This window comes from Podarcis tiliguerta (assembly GCF_965153285.1).
Source record: "Podarcis tiliguerta genome assembly, chromosome: 8".
Classification (NCBI taxonomy): domain Eukaryota; kingdom Metazoa; phylum Chordata; class Lepidosauria; order Squamata; family Lacertidae; genus Podarcis; species Podarcis tiliguerta.
In genome coordinates, this window is record NC_139541.1 from 24,346,934 (window position 1) to 24,369,479 (window position 22,546).

Consider the following 22,546-nt stretch of genomic DNA (forward strand, 5'->3'; position numbering starts at 1 on the left):
TTTTCTCCCATAGCTGCCCAATCTTCATCCAAAATAGTTCAATTCTAGACAGATTCCCACACTGTGACTTTCAATCAAGCTTCCCCAAGTGACAAAGGCCACACACCCAGAGTGCTCAGGGATTTAAGAGTTTCTTTTTTTGCTTATTTGGACCCAATAAGAGATTGCACTCATGTACTGTGAAGATACAGCTACCACAGCAATGGGAGGAATCATTTGCACAAGAAGTAGTCAACTAGTCACTTGAGGGCTTCAATAGCCCTTAAGGGGTTCCTACCAAGTCCCCAGGACAGCCTTGAACCCCAGGAGCTGCCTCCTTCTATGTAAGCAGCATAGCCAAGTGCCCATCCCCAGAACCTGCCCCTGCACCCCCCGGGTGCTTACCGCCATTTAAGGAGAGTCTGGATGAGGGTCGCATAGCCCTGGGCTGCTGCCAGGTGCAGGAGGGTCATCCCCCGGAAGGTCTTGGAGTGGATGAGGTGCTTGGATTTGGCCCAGCAGGCCCTGCTCATCATCTTCTCACACACAACCACCACACGGCTCTCAAAGCAGTTCCCCAAGGTGGCTGCCCCCGAGACGCACTGCAAGGGAGAGATGTGCTGGGCTCAGGGGCTAGCTCTCAGGAGAGCAAGCCAAGCAGTGTGGGCAGAGAGTCTAAGGCTTCTTAATGGGTTTTGCCATGAACAAATGACAGCTTGAAGGGTGGAAGAGTCTGTCCTCAAACAGCTGGGGCTTGTTGGCTCTGTGCTATGAATGGGTCATGTCCTTCAAACATGGGAAAACACAAGGAACTGCAAGTCTGAGCTTGTGAGAAAGGACCAGTCTGCCAGCTTGGACACTCCCTGTGCTTGTCTTCAGGACCATCGCAGCTTTCCCCAAGAATACAGCTTGGAAGGGCCCAGGGAGCTAACGCGGAAGATATTCTGGTGGTTGTTGTTGCTGGTTGTTGTTTATTTTTTTTTAAACTGCCTATGCATTATTTTCCCTCTTCAGAATGAGCAACCAATTACACTAACTACAATATTAATGGCTCTCATTTCTGAGCGTTTTAGCTTCTTTAATTTCCACATAGTAGCACATATCTCTCCTTACTCATTGTCTTCAAGGGGCAATTGATAAACTGAAGAAGGTCCATAGCTCAGTGCTGAAGCAGCTGCTTTGCATCCAGAAGGTCCCTGGTTTAATCCCCAATGGCATCTCCAGGAAAAAACTGCAGGAAAAACCCTGAAACTATGGAGAGCCACCAACAGTCAAAACCGAGCTAAATGAACCAATGGTCTGCTTTTTGCACCCAAAATGAACTGTGTATCTTCATGACCAACACTGAACATAGAAGATAAATAGCAAGCTGCCTTTTGCTGAGTCTGACCATTGGTCCATCTAACTCAGTACTGTCTACACTGACTGGCAGCAACTCTCCAGGTTTCAAGCAGGGGACATTTCCAGCTCCACCTTGGAGATTGAGCCTGGAACCTTCAGCATGCAAAGGAGGGGCTCTACCACTGACCTACGGTGGGTGGTCCAGCATCATGGAGCACAAAGCCTCTACCTTAAATGTTCCCCTCCTCCCAGATGGTACTGGTGGTTTTTTGTTTTGCACCATCAGCAGCCACTTCAAAGTCAAGAGGCAGGAGGAAGCCTCTCTAGAGTGGCACAAAAGACTGAGGAGACTGCAAAAGCCTCTTGAACGTAAAGTACTCCTGTGGGGCACCCAGGAACACAGCCAGGGGGCTCAGCATGTACCTGTGCTTGGCTACCTCCATTGCCGCTGCCGTTGCCCCCACCACCACCTACGCCTTGCTTGTGCTGCTGCTGCTGGGACCCAGTCATTTCGGCCATCCTCCGCTCCATCTGCTCAAGTCGCTCCAGGATAGACATCCTGAACTGGTTCTCTGCGGCAACACAGGAGAGAAACAAAGAGGAAGAGTGTGAATCAGAGAGCTACCCCCATTCCTGACATGGGGAGCAAAAGCAAAAGGCAAATCACTGACAAAAGGGTCCCAAGTCTTGAGAAGTCTGTAACCACAAGGATGTGTGTGGAGGAATCTGGGGGAATCAATGTGCTAGCAATTCTTCTTCTGCTCTTCTGCATCACTGTCCTGCTTCTGAGTGCTTTATTGGGTTTTTTCAACCACCTAAAACAGAATCAGCTTCTGTATTTAAACATTCTCAAAAAGAAAGCAATGCATGTCCAGGGTCTTTGGCCCTGTTGGCACCTTCCAATGGACAGACCCAACAACAGCTAGCAGGCATGTAGGCTAAATGGGCCCTCCAGGTCACAGGCATTTATCTTTGGATACCATGGCACTGAGGTCGGCCAGCTTGCATCCTTCCAAACACCTCAGTGAAACAGTGAGGAACCTCAGGCCTGGGGGACTAATGAAGCCCTCTTGGTGCATCTGGCACCAAGAGGGCCACATAAGTCTCTGCACAAGCCACACCCACCACCGACCCTACTCTGCACTCTCAGGATGCTTCTGCCCTTGAAATGTCACAATGCCTCTTGCTTGCCCATATTTCATGTAGAAACCATTCGGCCAACCATGTTACTTTTGAGTCATTGACTTTGCTTCTCTCTCAGGTGGGGGAATAGTGAAGGAATTATATATAGGGTACCAATGCCCTCGAAAGACTGACACTCAAATGCAGAATGCAGCTGCTGGATTGGTGGGTGGAGCAGCCCCAAGGGGCCAAGCATCACCAGTCCTGAAAGTGCTGTCCTATACAGCCGGGACCCAGGTAACCCCCCCCCCTTCAAATATCAAACATCTCAAGCCCTACAATTGGTGCTGCCGCTTCTGGTAGTTGTTCAACTGGCACTGACTAGCGACAGGGCCCCTTTGGTGGTGGTTCCCCATCTGTGGTCCTCCCTGGTGAGATGCCGCTGTCTCTCTCAAAACTAACATTTAGGAGGAGTTTAAAAACATTTATATTTGATAACTGAGAAATTCTGATTAGCTGTTCTTTTCAGATGTCCTTAATTGCTTTAAATGTTTTATCTTATTTTAAACTACACTGTCCTCCTGCTTTGTTGTTTGTCTCCCTGGGATCTTGGTGGTGCTGGGGGACAGAAATTTGACAAGCAAATAAATATAACCTAGTTGGCCATTCCCCAACCCCAGATTCTTCCAGGCATCACCCACATGTTTGAGGGCCTAATATCTGCAGCCTGGAGGGAAAGGACTTTGCTGTACAGCATTAATTATAGAATGATAGAGTTGCAGGACATCTAGCCCAACCTTGTGCAAGGCAGAGATCTGCAACTACAGCACCCATGACAGCACCCTATCAGGATAGATAAAGCCCATCATCCCAGAGGCTGCCTTGCTTCCACAGTGGAACAGCTTGTACCATGAGGGGCATTCCTCCTTCCCATTTGTACCCTTGGCCTCTGGGCCTGCCCTCTGGAGCAAGGGAGAGAATCCATGTGCTCCACCTTAGGTTGTGGTCATCAACTGATGAACCTGCCTGGGGGAAAACCAGCTCTCCCATGCCCCGGATGAATCCAGCTGGGGACTGAGATCCCTGACACCGTCAGATTTCGACGGGGGGGGGGCACTCCCTCTCTTGGGATTTCGCTCCACTTCCAGGGTGGCAAACCAAGGGAGGCGGTTCCACAGGCCACCTCTTCCGGCTGAGTAGCCTATTTTTGGGGAGCACAGTTTGCAAAAATCACCCGCCCGCCATCTAGCTGTATACTAATCACACTATTGTCTAAAAAGCGGCCCCGAGGGTCAACCAGTTCAAGGAGGCCTGGCACTTCCTTGGAGCGGGGGACGGGGCAGGCTTCACCACTTTCTTGCTCCAAACGCTTTCTCTCCCCGTCCCCCGCATTTCAAAACAAGTTTTCTTACATTTCGGACGCCCCGAGGGGGAGGTCGCCGCCGCTGCTGGCGGTGGGCGATCGGGAGCCTGCTCCCGAAGTAGGGGATAGCGAGGAACTTCCGTGGGGGGCGGGGGAGAAGAGGGCGCGTTCCTTCCCCACGTGCGGCTGGGAACTTTCCCCGCTCCTCGTCCGCGCCAGGCGCTCCCCCGGAGTCCGCTCCCACCTTCCGCGCGGGCCCCGCGGTGGCGCAAAAAAAGTGGGCAGGGCGGGAGCGAGGCGCACTTACCTGCCAGCCAGCTCGCCCGCCCGCCCGTGGGTCCCTTCGGACGCAGCCCGAGCGAGCGAGCGGCCGGCCAGCCCGCCGGGCTCTTTGGGCAGCCCTCCTTTTCCTTCCCCGCCTCTGCGCGGCCAATCCGCAGCGCGGAAAGTGACATCAGCCCCCGCTGCCGCCGGGGAGCGCCCGCTCGCCACACGCGCGCCGGAGCCAATGAGGAGCCGTCGGGGCAGCGCAACAGGTGCCCGGCCCGGGACGCCCCGCGCCGCCGCCGCCGCCCACCTCGCCCGCGGAGCCCAGCCCAGCCCTGCCTTGCCTGCGCCGTCCGTCGCGGCCCCGCCATGCCCGGCTGGAGCGCACGAGAAGGAGGAGAAGGAGGATGCGCTCGCCCCGGAGAGCGAGCGACCTGGCCAGTCCCGCTCGCTCTTGCCGCCGCTCTGCGCCCGCAATGCAGCCGCCGGGGAGGGGGCGCTCCGCATTATGACAAAGCGCGGCTGGAGCCGCCTCCGCGCGGCAACGCCGCCCCCCTCCCGCCGGGCTGAGCCGCCCGCCTCGCCCCCTCGCCGGCCCTGGCTGTCTGTCGGCCGTCGCCCTCCAAGCTGCAAGTCGCTATGCCTTGCGCAGTCCTCCTCCCTTCTCCTCCGCGGGCTGAAAAGTCCCCCCCCCCCGGCTTGCCTTCGGGTTGCTCCTGCCGTCCCTGGATTCGGCCTCCCTGCTTCCCCCACTCCCCCCGGGTGGGCTTTGGCGGGAGCCTCCTCCAACTCTTGTGCCGGGGCACCCGTGAAGCAAAGGGTCTGCGGCAAGGACACATGGCTAAACTGGGGTGGGAACCACGTTGGGACGGTCTTCCCTTGGGCAGGTCCCCTTCAGCGTACGGAGCAGAGCCGGCAAGGCAATCCTCCCCCTTTTCCTAGATCAGATATACCTTCCTCTCTTCCCACCCCCAAATCACACGAGAGCCATTATTCCCTGCCTCCCCCTCCCGCATGCCGGTGCCCCGCTCAGCCAAGCCAAGCCTGAGAAATGGCTTTGGGCATTCCTGCATTTCAGGGTGTGACACGCTCCCCATTTTGAAGGCTGCCTCAGGAGAAGATGGGCTCTCCTTGGCTGGAGGTGGAACGGTCACCAGCTGCTAATGAAGCTGCTGTTGCAGATCCTGCACTGAGCCAGGCATCACGTGTCTCCAAGGTCCCTCCCAAGTCTATAATACAACTTGTCTACATCATTCTTAAGAGTGTGGCACTCATACCTGGACACAGTCCTCCAGACCAGGTTGGACTACTGTCGAATAAATTAGAACTATTACTTCCCAGGACTTGGAAACTATGATCCTATTCATATTTTCCTTTTTTTTTTTTTTTTTTTTTTTTTGCAGCCATATCACAGTGCTGGCTCATGTTCAGGGTGTAGCTGATTACAATTCTGAGATCCTTTTTACATGTATTGCTGCCAAGGCAGGTTCCCCCCAAATGACAACAACAACAAAACCTCAGGCTGCACCTCACTAAATATAGAACTTTGCATTTGTTGCTGTAAATTTTTTAAATTAGTTTTGGCCCAGTTTCCTGTTGTCACAAGGTCTGTGGTGATAGTAGCTCTCCCTAAAGTTTTGCATCATCTGCAAATGCTCATTGTGTCTTTGAGCAACCCTCACGCTTGCAAGGATAGTGGCCTAGCTCTTGCTAAGGCATTGCAGCTACACCTGGCTATAGTACATCAGATTAAATGTACCTGAGGGATCCTCTGATTAACTGATCCTTCCCCATGAAGAAGAAATGTCTGCAGAAGGAGTTCAGAGCCCTTCCTCTCCCCAACAATTTTCCACATGGGGGGTTTGTTGTTTTGGCATGCAGGGACATTTTGTCATGTGGCTCCCCCATGAAATGTCTGGAGTGATGCAGCCCACAGACAGCTCAGAGCCCCAAAGCAGAGCTGCTTTGCAGGAGCTGCACCTCCTCCCAGGTGTCTCCCTCCCTGGGCAGGTATTCCTCACTGCTAGCAAGTCGGGTTTCCTGGATTTGCTGGAAGTGTTCGAAAAGAAAGCTCCCTGGACTGTCTTTTACCTGCCTTGTTGTTTGGCAGACTTTTATGGCTTTGATTCTTGTTACATTTGAATGGTAATCATTTCCTACCCCACCACCACCCTGTGCAAATGGAGCCAATAAATTTTGATTAGATGAATTCAGAATGGTGCCCTATCGTCTCCTGTAGGAGAAAAGGGATCTCTGTAGCACCCTCCATCTCTCCCACTCACATCTTTTAGCTTGGTGAGCCTCAGTTCCTCCAGGAAACCTGAGCAGTGCATTTTCATTATCCCCCATTTCACCCTGTAAGCTACAGAAAATCCAGGTTGCCTGAGTCAGCTGGAGGTGGAACTCTTTGAAGAGTCGCCTGGGAACAATCTGGGTCAGCTTCCCCACCGCCAAGGAAATTAATAGACCGAGCCTCTGGCAGAGCATGGCTTTTTCCACAAAGGAACAGGTAGAAGGAGGAGCAGAGCTCCTGCCATCCTCCCACTCATTTGCACAGCCTTCCCCAAGCTGGGGCCTTCTAAATGTTTGGGTTACAGCCTTCCTCACATTCGTTAACCATTGGTCATGCTGGCTTTTGGGGTTGCTCTGAGTTGGAGGTCAGCATCAGTAATCTGGAGGGCACAAAGCTTTGGAAGGCTAGTAGATGTGGTTGCCTAGGGGAGGCACTTTTTTTGGAATCATGGAATTGTAGAGTTGGAAGGAACCACTCAGATCATCTAGTGCAACCCCCCTGCAATGCAGGAATCTTTTGCCCAATGTGGGACTTGAACCCACAACCCTGAGATTAACAGTCTCATGTTCTGCCAACTGAGCTATCCTAGAACTTGTGGCATCCCTGTTACTGATAGAGCACATCTGGGGCTGCAGAGTTCTGAAGCACCCCAGAAACACTTGTGATTGCCCCTTGCAGTCACTTCTGGTTCTATACATCATTCTTAGATTCTGGGCTTGCTTTGGAATGAGATTTATCACTCAGGAGTGCTCCAGAGTCACAGGGGCTGAGACCTGCTGGTGGATGGGCTGGTTAAGGTATCTTTTACAAGACAAAACTGAAGGCCACAGCTCTACTTGCAAGGAAGGGATTCGCCAGCGATCAAGCCTGACACTTTCCCCATCTTCAGGAGATTGGAGCCCCCACTGCACAGTCTGACCTCCTGCCCCCAAGACCACCCACCACTCTGGAAGCTATGTTTGCATTTCTCACCATCCAGGGACAGCCAGTCGTGCTGAGAGGAAGGCAAGGGTGGCAGTGCCCGTGCTTTGTACTCAAAGACCACCGAGTTGGAGATGATCTGGTTGTTGAAGGCCACTTGCAGAGTGACGAGCCCCGTGTCATGAGCTGAAAGGCAAAGGGAGACAGTGGCTTTTAAGAAAGTGATGCCAACACACGGAAGCCTTCACTGGGCACCTGCAAAACACACCTTTCTCATTGTGTTGGGGACTGTGGTGACTCCCTCTCCTCCCCACCACCTGCCCTTTCTGGAAGCAGAGGCTGACTCTTTGTCTGCTGCAAGGTGGTAAGGTAAAGGTAAAGTACCCCCGGACAGTTAAGTCCAGTGAAACTTGACTATGGGATGCGGCGCTCATCTTGCATCAGGCCGAGGGAGCCTGCAGACAGCTTTTCGGGTCATGTGGCCAGCATGACGATTTAAACAACAAACTGGACAATAGGACAACTTAAACAATGCGATAAAACTGGATGGGGGAAAAATCTATATGAAAAGCAACAGATCAGATCTACCAACATGACAGTCAAATTGAACCTCCATGCTCAGAGGCCATGTACCTACAAATAACAGATGCTGGAAACGAATGGCAGGGAGGGCTTCCTTACTCCTCCCCAACTCATAGGTTTCCAGGAACCTGGCATGCTGCGGTTGGAAGCCAAAGGCTTGAACTGGGCCCTGAAGGACCAGGTGTTCAGCCTGGGAGTCATTTTGGACTCACAGCTGTCCATGGAGGCGCAGGTTAATTCTGTGTCCAAGGCGGCTGTCTACCAGCTCCATCTGGTATGCAGGCTGAGACCCTATCTGCCCGCGGACTGTCTCGCCAGAGTGGTGCATGCTCTAGTTATCTCCTGCTTGGACTACTGCAGTGTGCTCTACGTGGGGCTACCTTTGAAGGTGACCAGGAAACTGCAATTAATCCAGAATGCAGCAGCTAGACTGGTGACTGGGAGTGGCCTCCGGGTCCACATAACACCGGTCCTGAGAGATCTGCATTGGCTCCCAGTACATTTCTGAGAACAATTCAAAGTGTTGGTGCTGACCTTTAAAGCCCTAAATGGCCTCGGTCCTGTATACCTGAAGGAGCATCTCCACCCCCATCATTCAGCCCGGACACTGAGGTCCAGTGCCGAGTGCCTTCTGGCGGTTATCTCATTGCAAAAAGTGAGGTTACAGGGAACCAGACAGAGGGCCTTTTCGGTAGTGGCGCCCGCCCTGTGGAAAACCCTCCCATCAGATGTCAAGGAAATAAGCAGCTATCTTATCTTTAAAAGACATCTGAAGGCAGCCTGGTTTAGGAAGTTTTTAATATTTAATGCTGTATTGTTTTTAACACTCGATTGGGAGCCGCCCAGAGTGGCTGGGGAAACTCAGCCAGATGGGCGGGGTATAAATATTATATATTATTATTATTATTATTATTATTATTATTATTATTATTAGCCCCAGCTCTTTCTGATGCAACGCCTCCAGCACAGTGGCTTTAAAACACACACACACTCTTCTGGATTTCTCACCTGGGCAATAACAGCGCAGCACCCCCGGCTGTATCAAGGAAGCCGGCACTGAGATCTGGTCAAACAGGCAGCTGTAGTTATTGCTGGCCTCCTGCCAGGGCCCTGTGATCAGCACCTTCACGCCCCCCTGCAGAGGAAAAAAGCAAGCAGAGCAGGGAATGGGGGTCAGGAGGAGTCAATCTTGGATCACTCTTGGCTGCCTCCTCTCGGGGGCTCCCTCCTCCTCCTGCTCCACAAAGTTACTGGCATTTGCCACAGAGAGAGGAAATAAGAGTCATATGGATGTCAAGGGGCTCTTAGCCCTGGCGGCCAATGCCTACTGCATGTGGGACAACCAAGACCAGGCAAGCAGGCAGGGCTCCATGGCAAGGTAGGAGGGCCTCCCCTATCTATGAGGTGGCTTTCAGTTGAGAACTGGAAGTGTGGAGCTGTGTGTGGTTCGAGGTGCCCAACTGAGGCTTTGGACTACAACTCCCATCATCCCCAGCTGTCATGGCCATATTGTAGCCCCAAACATTGGAAAGGCACCACTCAGCAAAGGCTAGCTTTGTGGGAACCAGAGAAGAACCATGTGCCGCTCCATCAGATACTGTCTTCCTTATTTCCTCCAACAAAGTCCTGTAACCAGTGCCACCTAGTAGACAGGAAGTTAAGTGTAAACGGGGCAGATGTGAGCTGGTATTCAGCTAAGACCTATGCAGAGAGTAGACCCACTGAAATTAATGAACCTAAGTTGCTCATGTCTGTTAACTTCAATGGGCCTACTCTGAGTAGGACTAGCATTGAACACCACCAGCAGGGGTTCAAATACCACCCCTGGCTTCGGTTGACTCTGTGGCCTAGAGAAGTCGCTCTTTGCCTCAGTTCCCCATCTGAAAGAATGGAAAATGCAGCAACCTATTGTCTGATGAATGTTATCAGGCATGTTCACCGCCCAGCTTTCTCCCCAATAAGGACCTCAAAGATGAGGAAGTTAAATCGGTTATGATACACTGGGCCAGAGATTTGGGTTATAATATACAGTTTAATGATTGGATAAAACTGTGGAATGAAAATATAAAATTTACGGCATGTACTGCGTTAAAGGAAAATGTTATGAAAATGATTTATAGATGGTACATCACACCTATGAAACTGGCAAAAATGTATAAAACATGTAATAAGTGTTGTAAATGTAAAGAAAAAGAAGGAACATTTTATCATATGTGGTGGGATTGTAAGAAGGTGAAGGGCTTTTGGGAAATGATATATAATGAGATGAAAAAGATGTTGAAATATACGTTTGTTAAGAAACCAGAGGCTTTTCTTCTAGGAATAGTAGGAAATGAAATAAATAGAATGGACTGTAAACTTTTCCAATATGCAGTAACAGCAGCGAGAATATTATTGGCCCAAAAATGGAAACAGGAACAACTGCCGATGCTCGAAGAATGGAGAATGAAACTGATGGAGTATGCTGAACTGGACAAACTAACAGGAAAGATCAGATATATACGAGATCAAAGATTCATTGAAGATTGGGGAAAATTTTCAGACTATCTGAAATGTGTATGTGATGAGCAAATAACGCTAGTGGGATTTCAAGAAGTTCTGTAAATGATAGAGGACTATTGTATTGATGAAAACTAAGTGTGTGAAGGTTTATAAAATGCAATATAAAATTAGGAAATGCGTATTGTCAGGGAACTGCCATCAGAGCGGGAGGCGGTGAGGGGGCTCCCGGACGATGGTGGAGAGAGTCCTAGTAGGAGGAGGGATAGCCCATCCGCTGGGGAAGGTAATCAGCGTAACACCAGTGGAGAAGGGGAGGAAATAGAGGAATCGGAGAGGTGGCTCCAGGACTCTTCGCAGGAGACCAGTGGAGAGGGCACAAGTGCTCCTTTGCCCACACCCACCTTGCGCAGAAAGCTTTTGCGCAGGCAACGGGGGAGGAGACTGGGCGTCAAACAGCTTTTATGTTGGAAGCGGTTTAAGAAACGCCTACTGACGGATTCTGCCAGTGACTGAGGCAGCCACGGAACAGAGGCTGTCCTGTCAGAAAGGGTTCAACCATGCAACCTAGCCAGGAGTAAAGGCAACTTACGCACAAGCAATCCCTAGAACCACTACACGTATTTAAAAATTTGAATAATGGATGATTGTCAGAGAGGTTGAAGGAAGTCTAAAAGAGAAAATATGTGATAAATTTAGATTGGATACTATAAATGTATGTTGGAAAATTTAATAATTTTTTTTTTTTTTAAAGGACCTCAAAGCTTGTTGCCATTCCACCTGAAGGAAAGCCCCTTGAAGGAAGCAGGAGAAATAAAAACCAATCCATCAATACTGGAACCACAACACAGGAGAGGGACATTCAGACTTCCTTTCCAAAGCCCTTGCAGAAGAAGGGAGCTGCTGCTGCTGCAAAGGTCCCTCTCCGCTCGCCTGCAGCTCTTGAGTCAGGCTGAGATTCTCAGGGCCCAGCTAGACAGTGCGAGAGAGAAGTGGATCACAGTCTCCTGATTTTGCTAAGAAATGTAAAAGAGCCTGGAGGAGCAGCAACAGGGAAGGGTCATCTTAACCCACTCTCCCTCCGCCTGTTTTTCAGAGCAATATTGTGCCCTGACTCACTATGAGGAAAAGACACAATATTTCCCGCTGTGGGCATTTTCAGTGAGAAGTGGCTCTGTGGGGAAAGCCACAGTAGCTTGCTGCAGCTGCTGCTTATTCTGCAAAGAAAACTGACCCTTGACTCTGAAGGGAGGACTTATTTTAGCCTAAGTTGCATGGGAGAGGGAATCAAATGTGGGCCGGGGGAAGGATAGCCCTCTGTCCCATTGCTGCCTCTGTCCAAGCAAGTAGGACAAGAAACATCTTCAGGTTGCAGAGCCGCCCTGCATTGGTTTCTGCCAAAGAGGAAATGCCACATATGGGCAGGAGATCTAAAAACCTGGAGAGAATCCGAAATATGCTTCTCCTGTGCTGACCCCCAGTGGCAGAAAGGCAGGAAAACACTTTTCAAAAAAGTGATTTTTACCAGCTTGGATTGGGAGGCCCTCGACACACACATTGTTAATACTTTCCAAATCTACTTCTCTAAAGAGTCAAAAGTGTGGATGCTGTGAGCAGGTCTGGTTGCAGCTCTTTGGCCAGTGCACATTTAGTGTCCACCCTGGGAGTCTTGGCGTGCAGTTGGAGAAAGGTAACACAGAAGCATGTGTTTCATGAAAGGCATCCCATCAACACGCAGGCACTTTGCTCTGGGAATGGACTGGTTTATTTCTGGGGTTAAGATGAATGGCTTTAGGAAACAGGGCAGAAATGTTCACCCATTCAGTGAACACCTGCCCAGTCTGGTTTTGTTTTGTGATGTCACCATGTGGCTAAAGCTGATTGGCTGCGTGGCACTGCCAGGAGGCCAGCTCTCTACCTGCCTTTCATCCAAGGTGCATTTTGCACTTTTCTGCCCTCTACACAGGTGAGCGGGTAGCAGGGCAGCATTCTGGGTGGGTTCAAAATATTTCTAGGCTGAAGCTGGCAATTGTGTCACTCATCTAAAAGGTAAAGGTAAAGGGACCCCTGACCATTAGGTCCAGTCATGACCGACTCTGGGGTTGCGGCGCTCATCTCGCTTTATTGGCCAAGGGAGCCGGCATACAGCTTCCAGGTCATGTGGCCAGCATGACTAAGCCGCTTCTGGTGAACCAGAGCAGCACATGGAAACGCCGTTTACCTTCCCGCCGGAGCGGTACCTATTTATCTACTTGCACTTTGATGTGCTTTCAAACTGCTAGGTTGGCAGGAGCAGGGACTGAGCAACGGGAACTCACCCCGTCACGGGGATTCGAACCGCCGACCTTCTGATTGGCAAGTCCTAGGCTCTGTGGTTTAACCCATAGCGCCACTCGCGTCCCTCACCTACCTACTCCCAATAACCCCAATCTCTCTCTCAGCCTAAAACAGGGAGGGACAGAGGCCTTGTTGGGAATGAGAGACTGTAACGCCTATTGGAAAGAAGAATATAGGAGCACCAGAGGAGCCCAGCAGCAGCTCGATCAGGTCTTAGGGACCCAATGAGCCCAGAATCCTGTTCTCGCAGTGGTCAACCAGATGTTTCTTCTGGGAAGTCCACAAGCAGGACACGAGCACAACAGCAGCAGCAACAGCAGCAGCACCCTCCCTACTTGTGGCTCCCAGGACTATCATTCAGAGGCATACAACTTCTGACAGAAGAAGCTCCCTCTCCCTTGCATGCTGTGGTTTTGGTTTTCCTTCCTTTCCAACTTCCCTGGAGCACAGATGGGACAGTCAGGTAGAGAGGTGGGGCCCTCCCCTCCTTGGCAAGCCAAATTATCTCATTTCCAAAACCCAGGGCTTCCCCCCCAGTCGCAACTCACTGGAACTCAGTTCTGGCATCTCTCAGGTGGGCACCTTTGCCATTCTAAGATAACAAGGAAGGTGTTCATCATGGTGAGTTCCTGCACCTCTTTTTCTAGAAAAAATAGCACTGCCAAAAACCCACCAAGGGCTGAAAAGCCAAACAGCTCACCTCTGGATAAGACCACTCGGGCGAGTAATCCGTCACCATGAAAAGGCGCCCGCTCTGCTGGAGCATGCCCAGGGTGCCCTGAGCAGCAGCGGCTGCTGCCGCTGCCGACACCACCTCAGTCACGTGCATGTAGGCCAGAGTGCTTGCCCCATTCTCTGTGCTGCTGCTGAGGTGCAGGCTGGCTTGCTGGGGGCTGCAGCAGGGGATACACATCTCTGCCTGGCTGTAGGAGGCCCGGTTGGCGTCCTCCGGCTGGGACAGCCCACTGCTCTCGCCTGATACCAGCTGGTGCCCGTAGATGGTGTTGCTCCCACCTTCCACCGAGATGAAATCATTGATCAGGTCAGAGAACTGGTTGCTAAAGGAGATGTCAAAGTGGTCCAAGCTCAGCTCCATGTTGGAGGAGTTGTTCAAACCCGGGTGGGCTACTGGGTAGAGGCCTTGCACCATGTTCCCTTGGAGGATGGGGAGGCTGTTCCCATTCCGCAAGCTGCCCCCGTTGGTCTCGGGCTGCATGTAGTGCTCTGTCCCGCCACAGGCCTGGAGCTCCCCCGTCTTCAGCAGGTTCTCGTTCCCATCCGCCTGCGGAGAGGTCTCCATTGGGACCTCGCCTTCGGCCGACATAGCCTGGAAGTTTGCCTGGAACTGCATGAGCTGGAGCGAAGAGGTGGACTCGATGCGAGCTTCCACCGTGCCGTTGCAGTTGGAAGCGCTCTGGGAGGAAGCCTCCGTCTTCACGTTGGGGAGCCCTAAAGGGTTGACAAAGGAACTGCTTGCATCGTTCAGGTTGTTGTGGCTGTTTTGCTCCAGAGGCAGAGGTTTGCTGGCATCCTGCAGGAAGAAACTGGGGGAAGGGGTCTGGTGGACGTGGGGGCTCTGGACCGCTTGGTTGAAACCAGAGGAGTAATCCTTGTTGGAATCGATTGCGCTAAAGTCCATTTGTTCCAAGGTGGTACTGGGGCTGAGGCCTCCGCCGGACGGGAGCAGACTGGAACCGGTCGTAAGGGTGAGCGAGTTGGACGAGGAAGAGGAGGAGAACGCTTCTTTCGACATCTGTTGCTCAAAGGACGTGTCCTCCGTCTTAATCTCCTTGGTGAGGGCTGCGCTGAAGTTGAACCCACGCTCTGTCGTGGGGGACTGCCTGATGTTGGGGCCCAGGCAATCTGCCTTGGGGCCTCCTCCTCCATACGTCTGCCCCTGCTTGGGATTGTTAAGGAAGCAGTCCGGGTCGAAATTCATCGTGGTTTCTGGGATCTTCCGGCCACTGTCGAGAGTGGTGGAGAGCACCAGCTCTTCGGAGACGCTGGCGGGCAGCATGGACAGGCCCTCTGAGCTGCTGGCGGTGGGGAAGGTGAACTTGTGGCCATCCGAGCTCACGGCTAGGACCAGCCCTTGGGCAGCTGCGTCCGAGGAGAGGAGGTGCTGATTGGGACCCGCGGTGGGTGACATTGTGTAGACGGCCTCGCTGGTCACATCCGACATGAAGACGGTGGCGCTCTGCGACAGGTTGCCCATCACTGAGGCAACGGCCATGCTGGAGACCCCGGTGACAGCTGGGCTGTCCGCCACATCGGGGTCACTGTTCAACCCACTGCTGATGGACACGGGGGAGTTCTGCGTGGTGTCGGGGACTTCCACCTGATTGGTCGAGGAGACCTCTGTGCTGTTCTGATGCAGCAGGACCGGCTTGGCCACTTTGCCATTCCTTTTCTCCCGGCTGGAGGACTTGCCATGGCTGTGCTCGTTCTTCCCTTCAGAGACATCGTTGTTCTGCACCTCGGAGTGGGCGCTGTACCCGCCTGACCTCGGCTCGACCTTTGGTGAGATGATGCGGTGTTTGGCACTGTTGCACTTGTGGTGCACACTGCTACCTGCGCCTGTCCCAAGCAGAAACAGAAGGTTAATCGTGGACTGGAACACAAGTCAGCTGGTCCTTATGCCAGAAGTTTCTCTGTATTACTTTCTAATGCAGAGGGATGGCTGGGACTGAACAGCTGAAGCTTTCTACAGCCGTCAGCCTTAGAGCAAGATCAAGATGGGCAAAAGCACCATGAAAGGATCAACCTGTTGGGGGATTCAGAGCTTCAGCCTGAACATGTTTTGCCTACAGCTGGATTTGTGCCTTTTGGACTAAGACGTGGGCCAGAGGGAACTCAGCTTTTAATTGGTTTTGATATGAGACTATACTACGAGGCATCCTGTCTTTGTTGGTTGAAGGAATGGATGGCATTAGAGAATTCACATATTCTAGACTTAGAAGGTCATGGTAATATCTTTGGTTGGCATGCTTATTTATGGTATGAAGAGGTGAAAGTACATAAAGGATTTACAAATCACATAATTAGGAAAAATTTGTATAGAGTATGGGATAAATACAAACATTTATTAAAGGTAAAAACCACTTTGGCTCTCACCGTTGGAAGCTATAGCAGTAAAGAAAAAGAATATGATAGAAGGGTGGACAACTTATAGAAATTTATTAGAACAAGAGGGAGGAGAGTATAAATTAAAAGAATTTAAGGAACCACAAAAAGAAGGGGAAGGAAGTCAAGTTTTGAAATGTTAAAATGACTGTAAAATTATTGAAATGTATAAATCTGGAAATCATAAAAAAGATTCATAGTTTAGGTTAAAATGCATACAAAAGTAAGCATTTTAGAATAAAATGTGTACAAAACACATATTTTAAGATAAAATATACAAAAATAATGTAATTTGTTGTGTGATTATTTAAAAGAGGTTTGTAGTCTGAAGAAGAAACAAGATGGAATATATGTCTGAAATTTGGGGCACATACAGAATGTCCCCTTTTATTGGTGGGGTGAGGATTCAGTTGTATCCTGGCAAGTGCAGGCCGTGCAATTATAATCAATTTCTAGCTCTTGCACAGACCTGTTTCCTCAAAAGACTGGACTTTTTGCACTAAGCAAAGTGACTAGCAAATATGCTGGGAAGCGAAGGGTAATACTTCCTTTGACAAAATAATGTGCCCTCCCCACCACCAAATCAGGCTGAATGCTCAGTAAAGGGACAAACTGGAAGTTACCTCCCCAAGTTGCCTAGAAATCGGCTGATCTGTCCACCTCTCATGTCTGCCGTCTCTCTAATGTAAGGTCCTGTTTAAGGTATTATGGCTAAGAGCCCTTCAACCCTCCTGCCCCATAGGGACATGGGGAGCGCAGGCAGGACTGGCCCAAGACATTTTGACACTTGAAATGAACTACAAAATGGTGTTCCCCTCTCCACCAGGGAAGAAAGGGAAAGTGAAGCTTGACATCAGGAACAAAGGAGGAATAATGGTCTACACCAGAATCTGCTGCCCCTGTGGATTCTGCCACCTGAGGCAGTTGCTTCACTTTATCTCAGGTGTGGGCTGGCCCTGAGCACAGGAAGATGCCTTATATAGAGTCAGAGCATTGGTCCATCCATGTCAGTGTTGTCTACATGGACTGGCAGTGGCTCTTCAAGTTTTTCAGGCAGAGGACCTTCCCAGCTCTGTGACCCTCCTGCGTGCAAAGCAGGTGCCTTGCTTCCCCGCCAACCTACATCCCACCCTGATTCCGCCCTCCCACAAATCCAGCACTTTGTGGCATTCCAAAACTGGGAGAGTGCAGAACGTTTTTTGCCCTGCAAGCTGCTGCTCCTCACCCAAGTTGCCAGTGCAGAGGCAATTGTGCGTCCGAGGCTGCGGTTTGGTCTGGTGGCTGTCCAGGATCTGCTGCACCAGCTGCTCCACAGAGAAGCCCGAACTGCTGTTCCCATTGCTGCATGTCCACTTGATGCCGTGAACTGCGGAAAGAGAGAGAGAGAGAGAGAGAGAGAAAGGCAAGAGGTGAGGTGGAAGAAGCAGCAGCAGCTGTTGATGACCAGCAGTTTGCTCTGGAGGATCTTTGGTTGGGGGATAGACTGTGCGGAACCACATGCTTCATCACCTCATGTCCCATTAGGGTAATTAGAGTTGGGAGCGAGAGGATGCCCCTTTCCCCCTTTCATGTTTCTCCAGGGGGCTTTGCCCTGCTTCCCACTCCTCCTTTGCTGGAATAACTCCTAAAATAAATCCCAGGACAGGAGTGTACACCCTTTGCCAAATAGTCAACTCCCTTCAGCTTCTTTGCATTCCCCCCACCCCTCTGTGTACCAACCTATGGAAATATGTGCAGGGATAATTTTTTTTTTCTTTTTCTTCTGTGCCACCCACCCTGAAAAAGCGCTCTTGGCATGAATGTGCGCATGGTTTCCTGCAGGTGAGTTTTGCTGTGTTTCAGCCATGCACACAAGCGCAGAGACGCAACCTCTGCTCAAAGAGCATCTTGGTGGAATCAGGTCACACTGAAGCAGCTCTTGTGCAAGGTTTTCATGTCAGTAATGCAAATGTGTGTGTGATGCATTGAAGGTTGTGGTGATGTGTGCATGCATGGCCCTTTGCACACCACCTGGAAATAAAAAAGAGAACTACAGAGGATGCCTGGGCCTTCAGTTCAACTTTGGAACCAAAACAAGGAGAATTTTAGATGTCTCCCTTGTTTTAGTTGCAGCCCCGCTTAGATAAACAGGCAAGAGGCAGAGACTTGCAGTTGAGAAGGAAAACTATCTGTCTTCACATGGGGCATGTTAGGCGTTGGGCCAGAAAGGAAGAAAATTCTGGAAAGAGAAGGTGTGTTTTGAGAGAAAAGAAGATGACACTGAAGTGGCAGGAGACAGAACAACAGACAAAAACAAAAGGAAGCAATTTTTTTAAGACTCTTCAGAATTAGGCTCCAGTCATGACATCATATGCACTAGCCAGTAGGCACCACACCTGTCCTTCAAACACATCTGTGAAATATGTCTTTGCTTCCAGCTTGTGGGGTTAGTCTGTCAGCCTAGGGCTTGCCAATCAGAAGGTCGGTGGTTCAAATCCCCGCAACGGGGTGAGCTCCTGTTGCTTGGTCCCTGCTCCTGCCAAGCTAGCAGTTCAAAAGCACGCAGTGCAAGTAGATAAATAGGTACCACTCCAGCAGGAAGGTAAATGGTGTTTCTGTGCGCTGCTCTGGTTCGCCAGAAGCGGCTTAGTCATGCTGGTTACATGACCCGGAAGCTGTATGCCGGCTCCCTCGGCCAGTAAAGCGAGATGAGCGCTGCAACCCCAGAGTCGTCCGTGACTGGACCTAACGGTCAGGGGTCCCTTTACCTTTAAGCTTTGCATAGCCTGTGTGCAAACAGTTCAGAGCCAATATTTAATCAATGGCTGTCCTGAGGGAACACTGCCTCCAGCACAACTTTGCAGGGGCTCTGGAATCCTTGGGCTTGCGACAGCTTCTGGGCTGAGTGCAAAGTGTGGCGTCACAGATTCGAGAGCTATGTTTCCCTTGCAGTGCACGTACGGTTCTGCGTCCTGCTGTTGATGGAATCATAAAGTTGGAAGAGACCCTTTTTTGCTGCTCAAGAAGGTACGACGGTGTTTTGTGAGGTGATGGGGGGAAACCCTTGCAAGGCCTCTTCAATTTGGCTCTGAGTCTGTACAGAATAGGGAGAGGTTTCTGGTCCATCCCCAGCTCTCTGAAGAAGAACAATGCTGGCCTTCAACTTTGCTGTTTTTTGGCCACAAATCCTGTCCCCACGCCCCGCCTTTCCCTCATTGGGTCACCAAGCTAGGCTGCTGTTCCTTCTCCTCCAAATGAGCTTCTTTTTCTGCTGCTGCTCCCCCTTCTGTTGTGAAGGTTATACGATGAAAACCCACTGAAGGGTGACAGATTGCAAGGAGAGAATTTCAGGATGCTTAATGTAAATTACCGACTGTCTTGGCACATCCAATATGCAGATTGTCTCGCTTTCCTTGCGCAGCGCAACCCCCCCCCCCGGCTTTTTAAAGAAAACCTCCTCTGAGCCAGTGAGTTGTTAGCACTGAATATAAAATACTATCAAGATGGCTTTTAACATGTCACGCTCGGCTTCCTGACACATAATGAATCAGTGGGAAGGGGGTGGGGGGAAGAGAGCATTATGAAGGGAAGGTTAATAAAACAGCCCATTGCCACCTCCCTCCCGGAAAGGCTGGAAGATCAAAACTGCTTGGAAAGCACACCAGATCTCATTGGAGTTTGGGTAGAGAGATGAATAAATAGCGAAACAGAATCATCCCCCTGGATCCTTTGCTGCCATTTGAGGTTCAGGCGGCCTCAGTGGCCCAGAGTGCCTTCCATCACCTTCGGCTGGTGGCCCAGCTACGCCCCTATCTGGACAGGGATAGCCTAACTACCATTGTCTGTGCTCTGGTAATCTCAAGGTTAGATTACTGCAATGCATTATACGTAGGGCTGCCTTTGAGGACAGTTCGGAAACTTCAGCTAGTGCAGAATTCAGCAGCCAGGTTGCTCACCAGAGTAAGACAGTTTGAGCACGGTATACTGATCCTGGTCTGACTGCACTGTCATCAATTACAGTGGTGCCTCGCAAGACGAAAACAATCTGTTCCGTGAGTCTCTTCGTCTAGCGGTTTTTTCGTCTTGCGAAGCAAGCCCATTAGCGGATTAGCGCTATTAGCGGTTTAGCGGTTATTAGCGGCTATTAAAGGCTTAAGGGATTAGCGGATTAGCTGCTAAAAGGCTATTAGCAGCTTAGTGCCTTAGAAAAAGGGGGTAGGGAGCGAAAAAAACACCCCAGGAATCGCAAGACATTTTCGTCTTGCGAAGCAAGCCCATAGCAAATTCGTCCTGCGAAGCACCTCCAAAACGGAAAACCCTTTCGTCTAGCGGGTTTTCCGTCTTGCGAGGCATTCGTCTTGTGGGGCACCACAGTAGTTTCTGGGCCCAATTCAAAGTGCTGGGTTTGCAAAAAACAAAACAAACCCAGCCAGAATTTTACTATCCCAAAGATGGAAAAGCGACGAAATACCAGTGAAAAAACATTGGCAAGAGAAGTTGATGGAATACGCTGAAATGGCGAAGCTAACTGACTTAAAGATAAGGGCAATAACAACTTTAAAAAAAATTGGGAACCTTTTATGATGTATATACAGAAACAATGCACTGAAATGAACTCACTGGGAGGATTCAAGTAATACACTTACAACGGACAAATACAAACAGAAAGTACAATTATGAGGTAAAAATGAGAAGAATAGATAAATGATGCAACCTTAATTTTAATATATAAGGAATACAAAATTATAAGCGGAAGAAACAGATATGCTATAAATCAGGAAGGGAAGTTGGGGGAAGTCGTTAGTTGAAATTGAAAAATGTAATTTGAATGTTTGATTATGCTACAATTTCTTCAATAAAATTAAAAATGTTTAAAACAACAACAACAGTGCTGGGTTTGACCTAGAAAGCCTAAAATGGCTCAGGACTGCCTCTTCCCATATGAACCTACCCGGACCCTGAGATCGTCCTCTGAGGCCCTTCTTTTTGTGCTTCTTCCTCGAGAGGTCCAGAGGGTGACAACATGAGAATGGGCCTTTTCTGCAGTGGCTCCCCATCTGTGGAATGCTCTCCCCAGGGAAGTTCACCTGGCGCCTTCATTATACACCTTTAGGCACCATGCAAAAAAGTTCCTTTTAACCAGGCCTTTGGTTGATTTGATTGACATCCTATGCCCTTTTAAAATGTGGTTTTTGGGGGTAGGTGAGTTATTGGGTTGTTGTTTTTATTTTGATTATTTATTTTGTAGTCTTACATTTTGATTTTGTTCTGTGAACTGCCCTGAAACCTCCGGGTATAGGGCGGTATATTAATTCTAATAATAACAATAACAATAACAAAAATAACAATAACAATAATATACAATGCAGCTTCACCAGACACATACCCTCTCATGCACACACATATAGACCAGACACAAAGGCATCTATCTGAAGCAGTGGCGTAGCGTGGGTTGTCAGCACCCGGGGCAAGGCAAGTAATTTGCGCCCCCTAACCCGTGGATTTGCGCCCCCTAACCCTAACCCCCAGATGTTGCGCCCGGTGCGGCCGGCCCCCCCCTGCACCCCCCACGCTATGCCACTGATCTGAAGGCAGCCTTGTTAAGGGAAGTTTTTAATGTTTTATCGTGTTTTTAATATTCTGTTGGAAGCCGCACAGAGTGGCTGGGGAAACCCAGCCAGATGAGCAGGGTATCATCATCATCATCATCATCATCATCATCTTTCACACAGATCCATTTCACCTATGCGCAGCCATGCATACAACTCTCCTTCTGTCTCTCACAAACCACACACCCACAAAATATAAAACCACAAAATATATAATCAAAATAAAAACAACAACCCAATATCCCCCCAACCCCATTTTAAAAGGGCATAGGATATCAGCTGGGGAGAAACACATTTCTGTGCTACACACATATATGACTGCAGTAACATCTACAACAGCCCTGTAAAGTAGGGCAGCATTTTTATCACCTCTGGGGCTGATGCTGAGAGAATATTGTTCTCATTGTTCTTTGCTCTGGGATTGAAAATAGTCAATACAGATCTGGTTACAACTGTTTGGAAATAATATAATATAATAAAATAAAATAAAATAATGGCTTACTTAAAACTCCCTGACCTTCAAACCAGGACTTTGTGGCTTATCCCATGACCCTTATGTAGCCACTCCTGTCTTTATGACTTCCATGGAAATATAAAACCACACATGTGAGAAGCAGGGCCACAGCTCAGCTGTAGACTACAAGTTTTGCATGAAAAGTCCCAGGTTCATCACCTGGCATACCCTCCAGGGAGGGCTGGGGAGAAACCCCTGTTCAAAATCCTAGGCCATGGGTAGGCAAACTAAGGCCCGGGGGCCGGATCTGGCCCAATCGCCTTCCAAACCAGGCCCACGGACGGTCCGGGAATCAGCATGTTTTTACATGAGTACAGTGGTGCCTCGGGTTAAGTACTTAATTCGTTCCGGAGGTCCGTTCTTAACCTGAAACTGTTCTTAACCTGAGGCACCACTTTAGCTAATTGGGGCCTCCCGCTGCTGCCGCGTCGCTGGAGCACAATTTCTGTTCTCATCCTGAAGCAAAGTTCTTAACCTGAAGCACTATTTCTGGGTTAGCGGAGTCTGTAACCTGAAGTGTCTGTAACCTGAAGCGTATGTAACCTGAGGTACCACTGTAGAATGTGTCCTTTTATTTAAAATGCATTATTTGATTTAAAATGCATCTCTGGGTTATT

The 22,546-nt window shown here is 50.0% G+C and overlaps 1 protein-coding gene across 6 annotated transcripts in view; it reads right to left on the reverse strand.

The window, feature by feature from the left end:
* Positions 1–22,546, reverse strand: part of CAMTA1 (calmodulin binding transcription activator 1) — a 696,897-nt gene that overhangs the window by 30,826 nt on the left and 643,525 nt on the right. For 4 of the 6 annotated variants that reach the window (XM_083452043.1, XM_083452044.1, XM_083452041.1 and 1 more), the window contains exons 7-12: positions 17,053–17,193; positions 13,405–15,281; positions 8,877–9,003; positions 7,338–7,472; positions 1,744–1,892; positions 385–581 (exon numbers count right to left, since the gene is read on the reverse strand). In XM_083452043.1, coding sequence (XP_083308169.1) covers positions 385–581; positions 1,744–1,892; positions 7,338–7,472; positions 8,877–9,003; positions 13,405–15,281; positions 17,053–17,193 — 2,626 coding nt within the window. Of the gene's footprint in view, positions 1–384; positions 582–1,743; positions 1,893–4,112; positions 4,227–4,416; positions 4,557–7,337; positions 7,473–8,876; positions 9,004–13,404; positions 15,282–17,052; positions 17,194–22,546 lie in introns of those variants that run through there. The other 2 variants (XM_083452045.1, XM_083452046.1) reach the window with 2 other exon arrangements.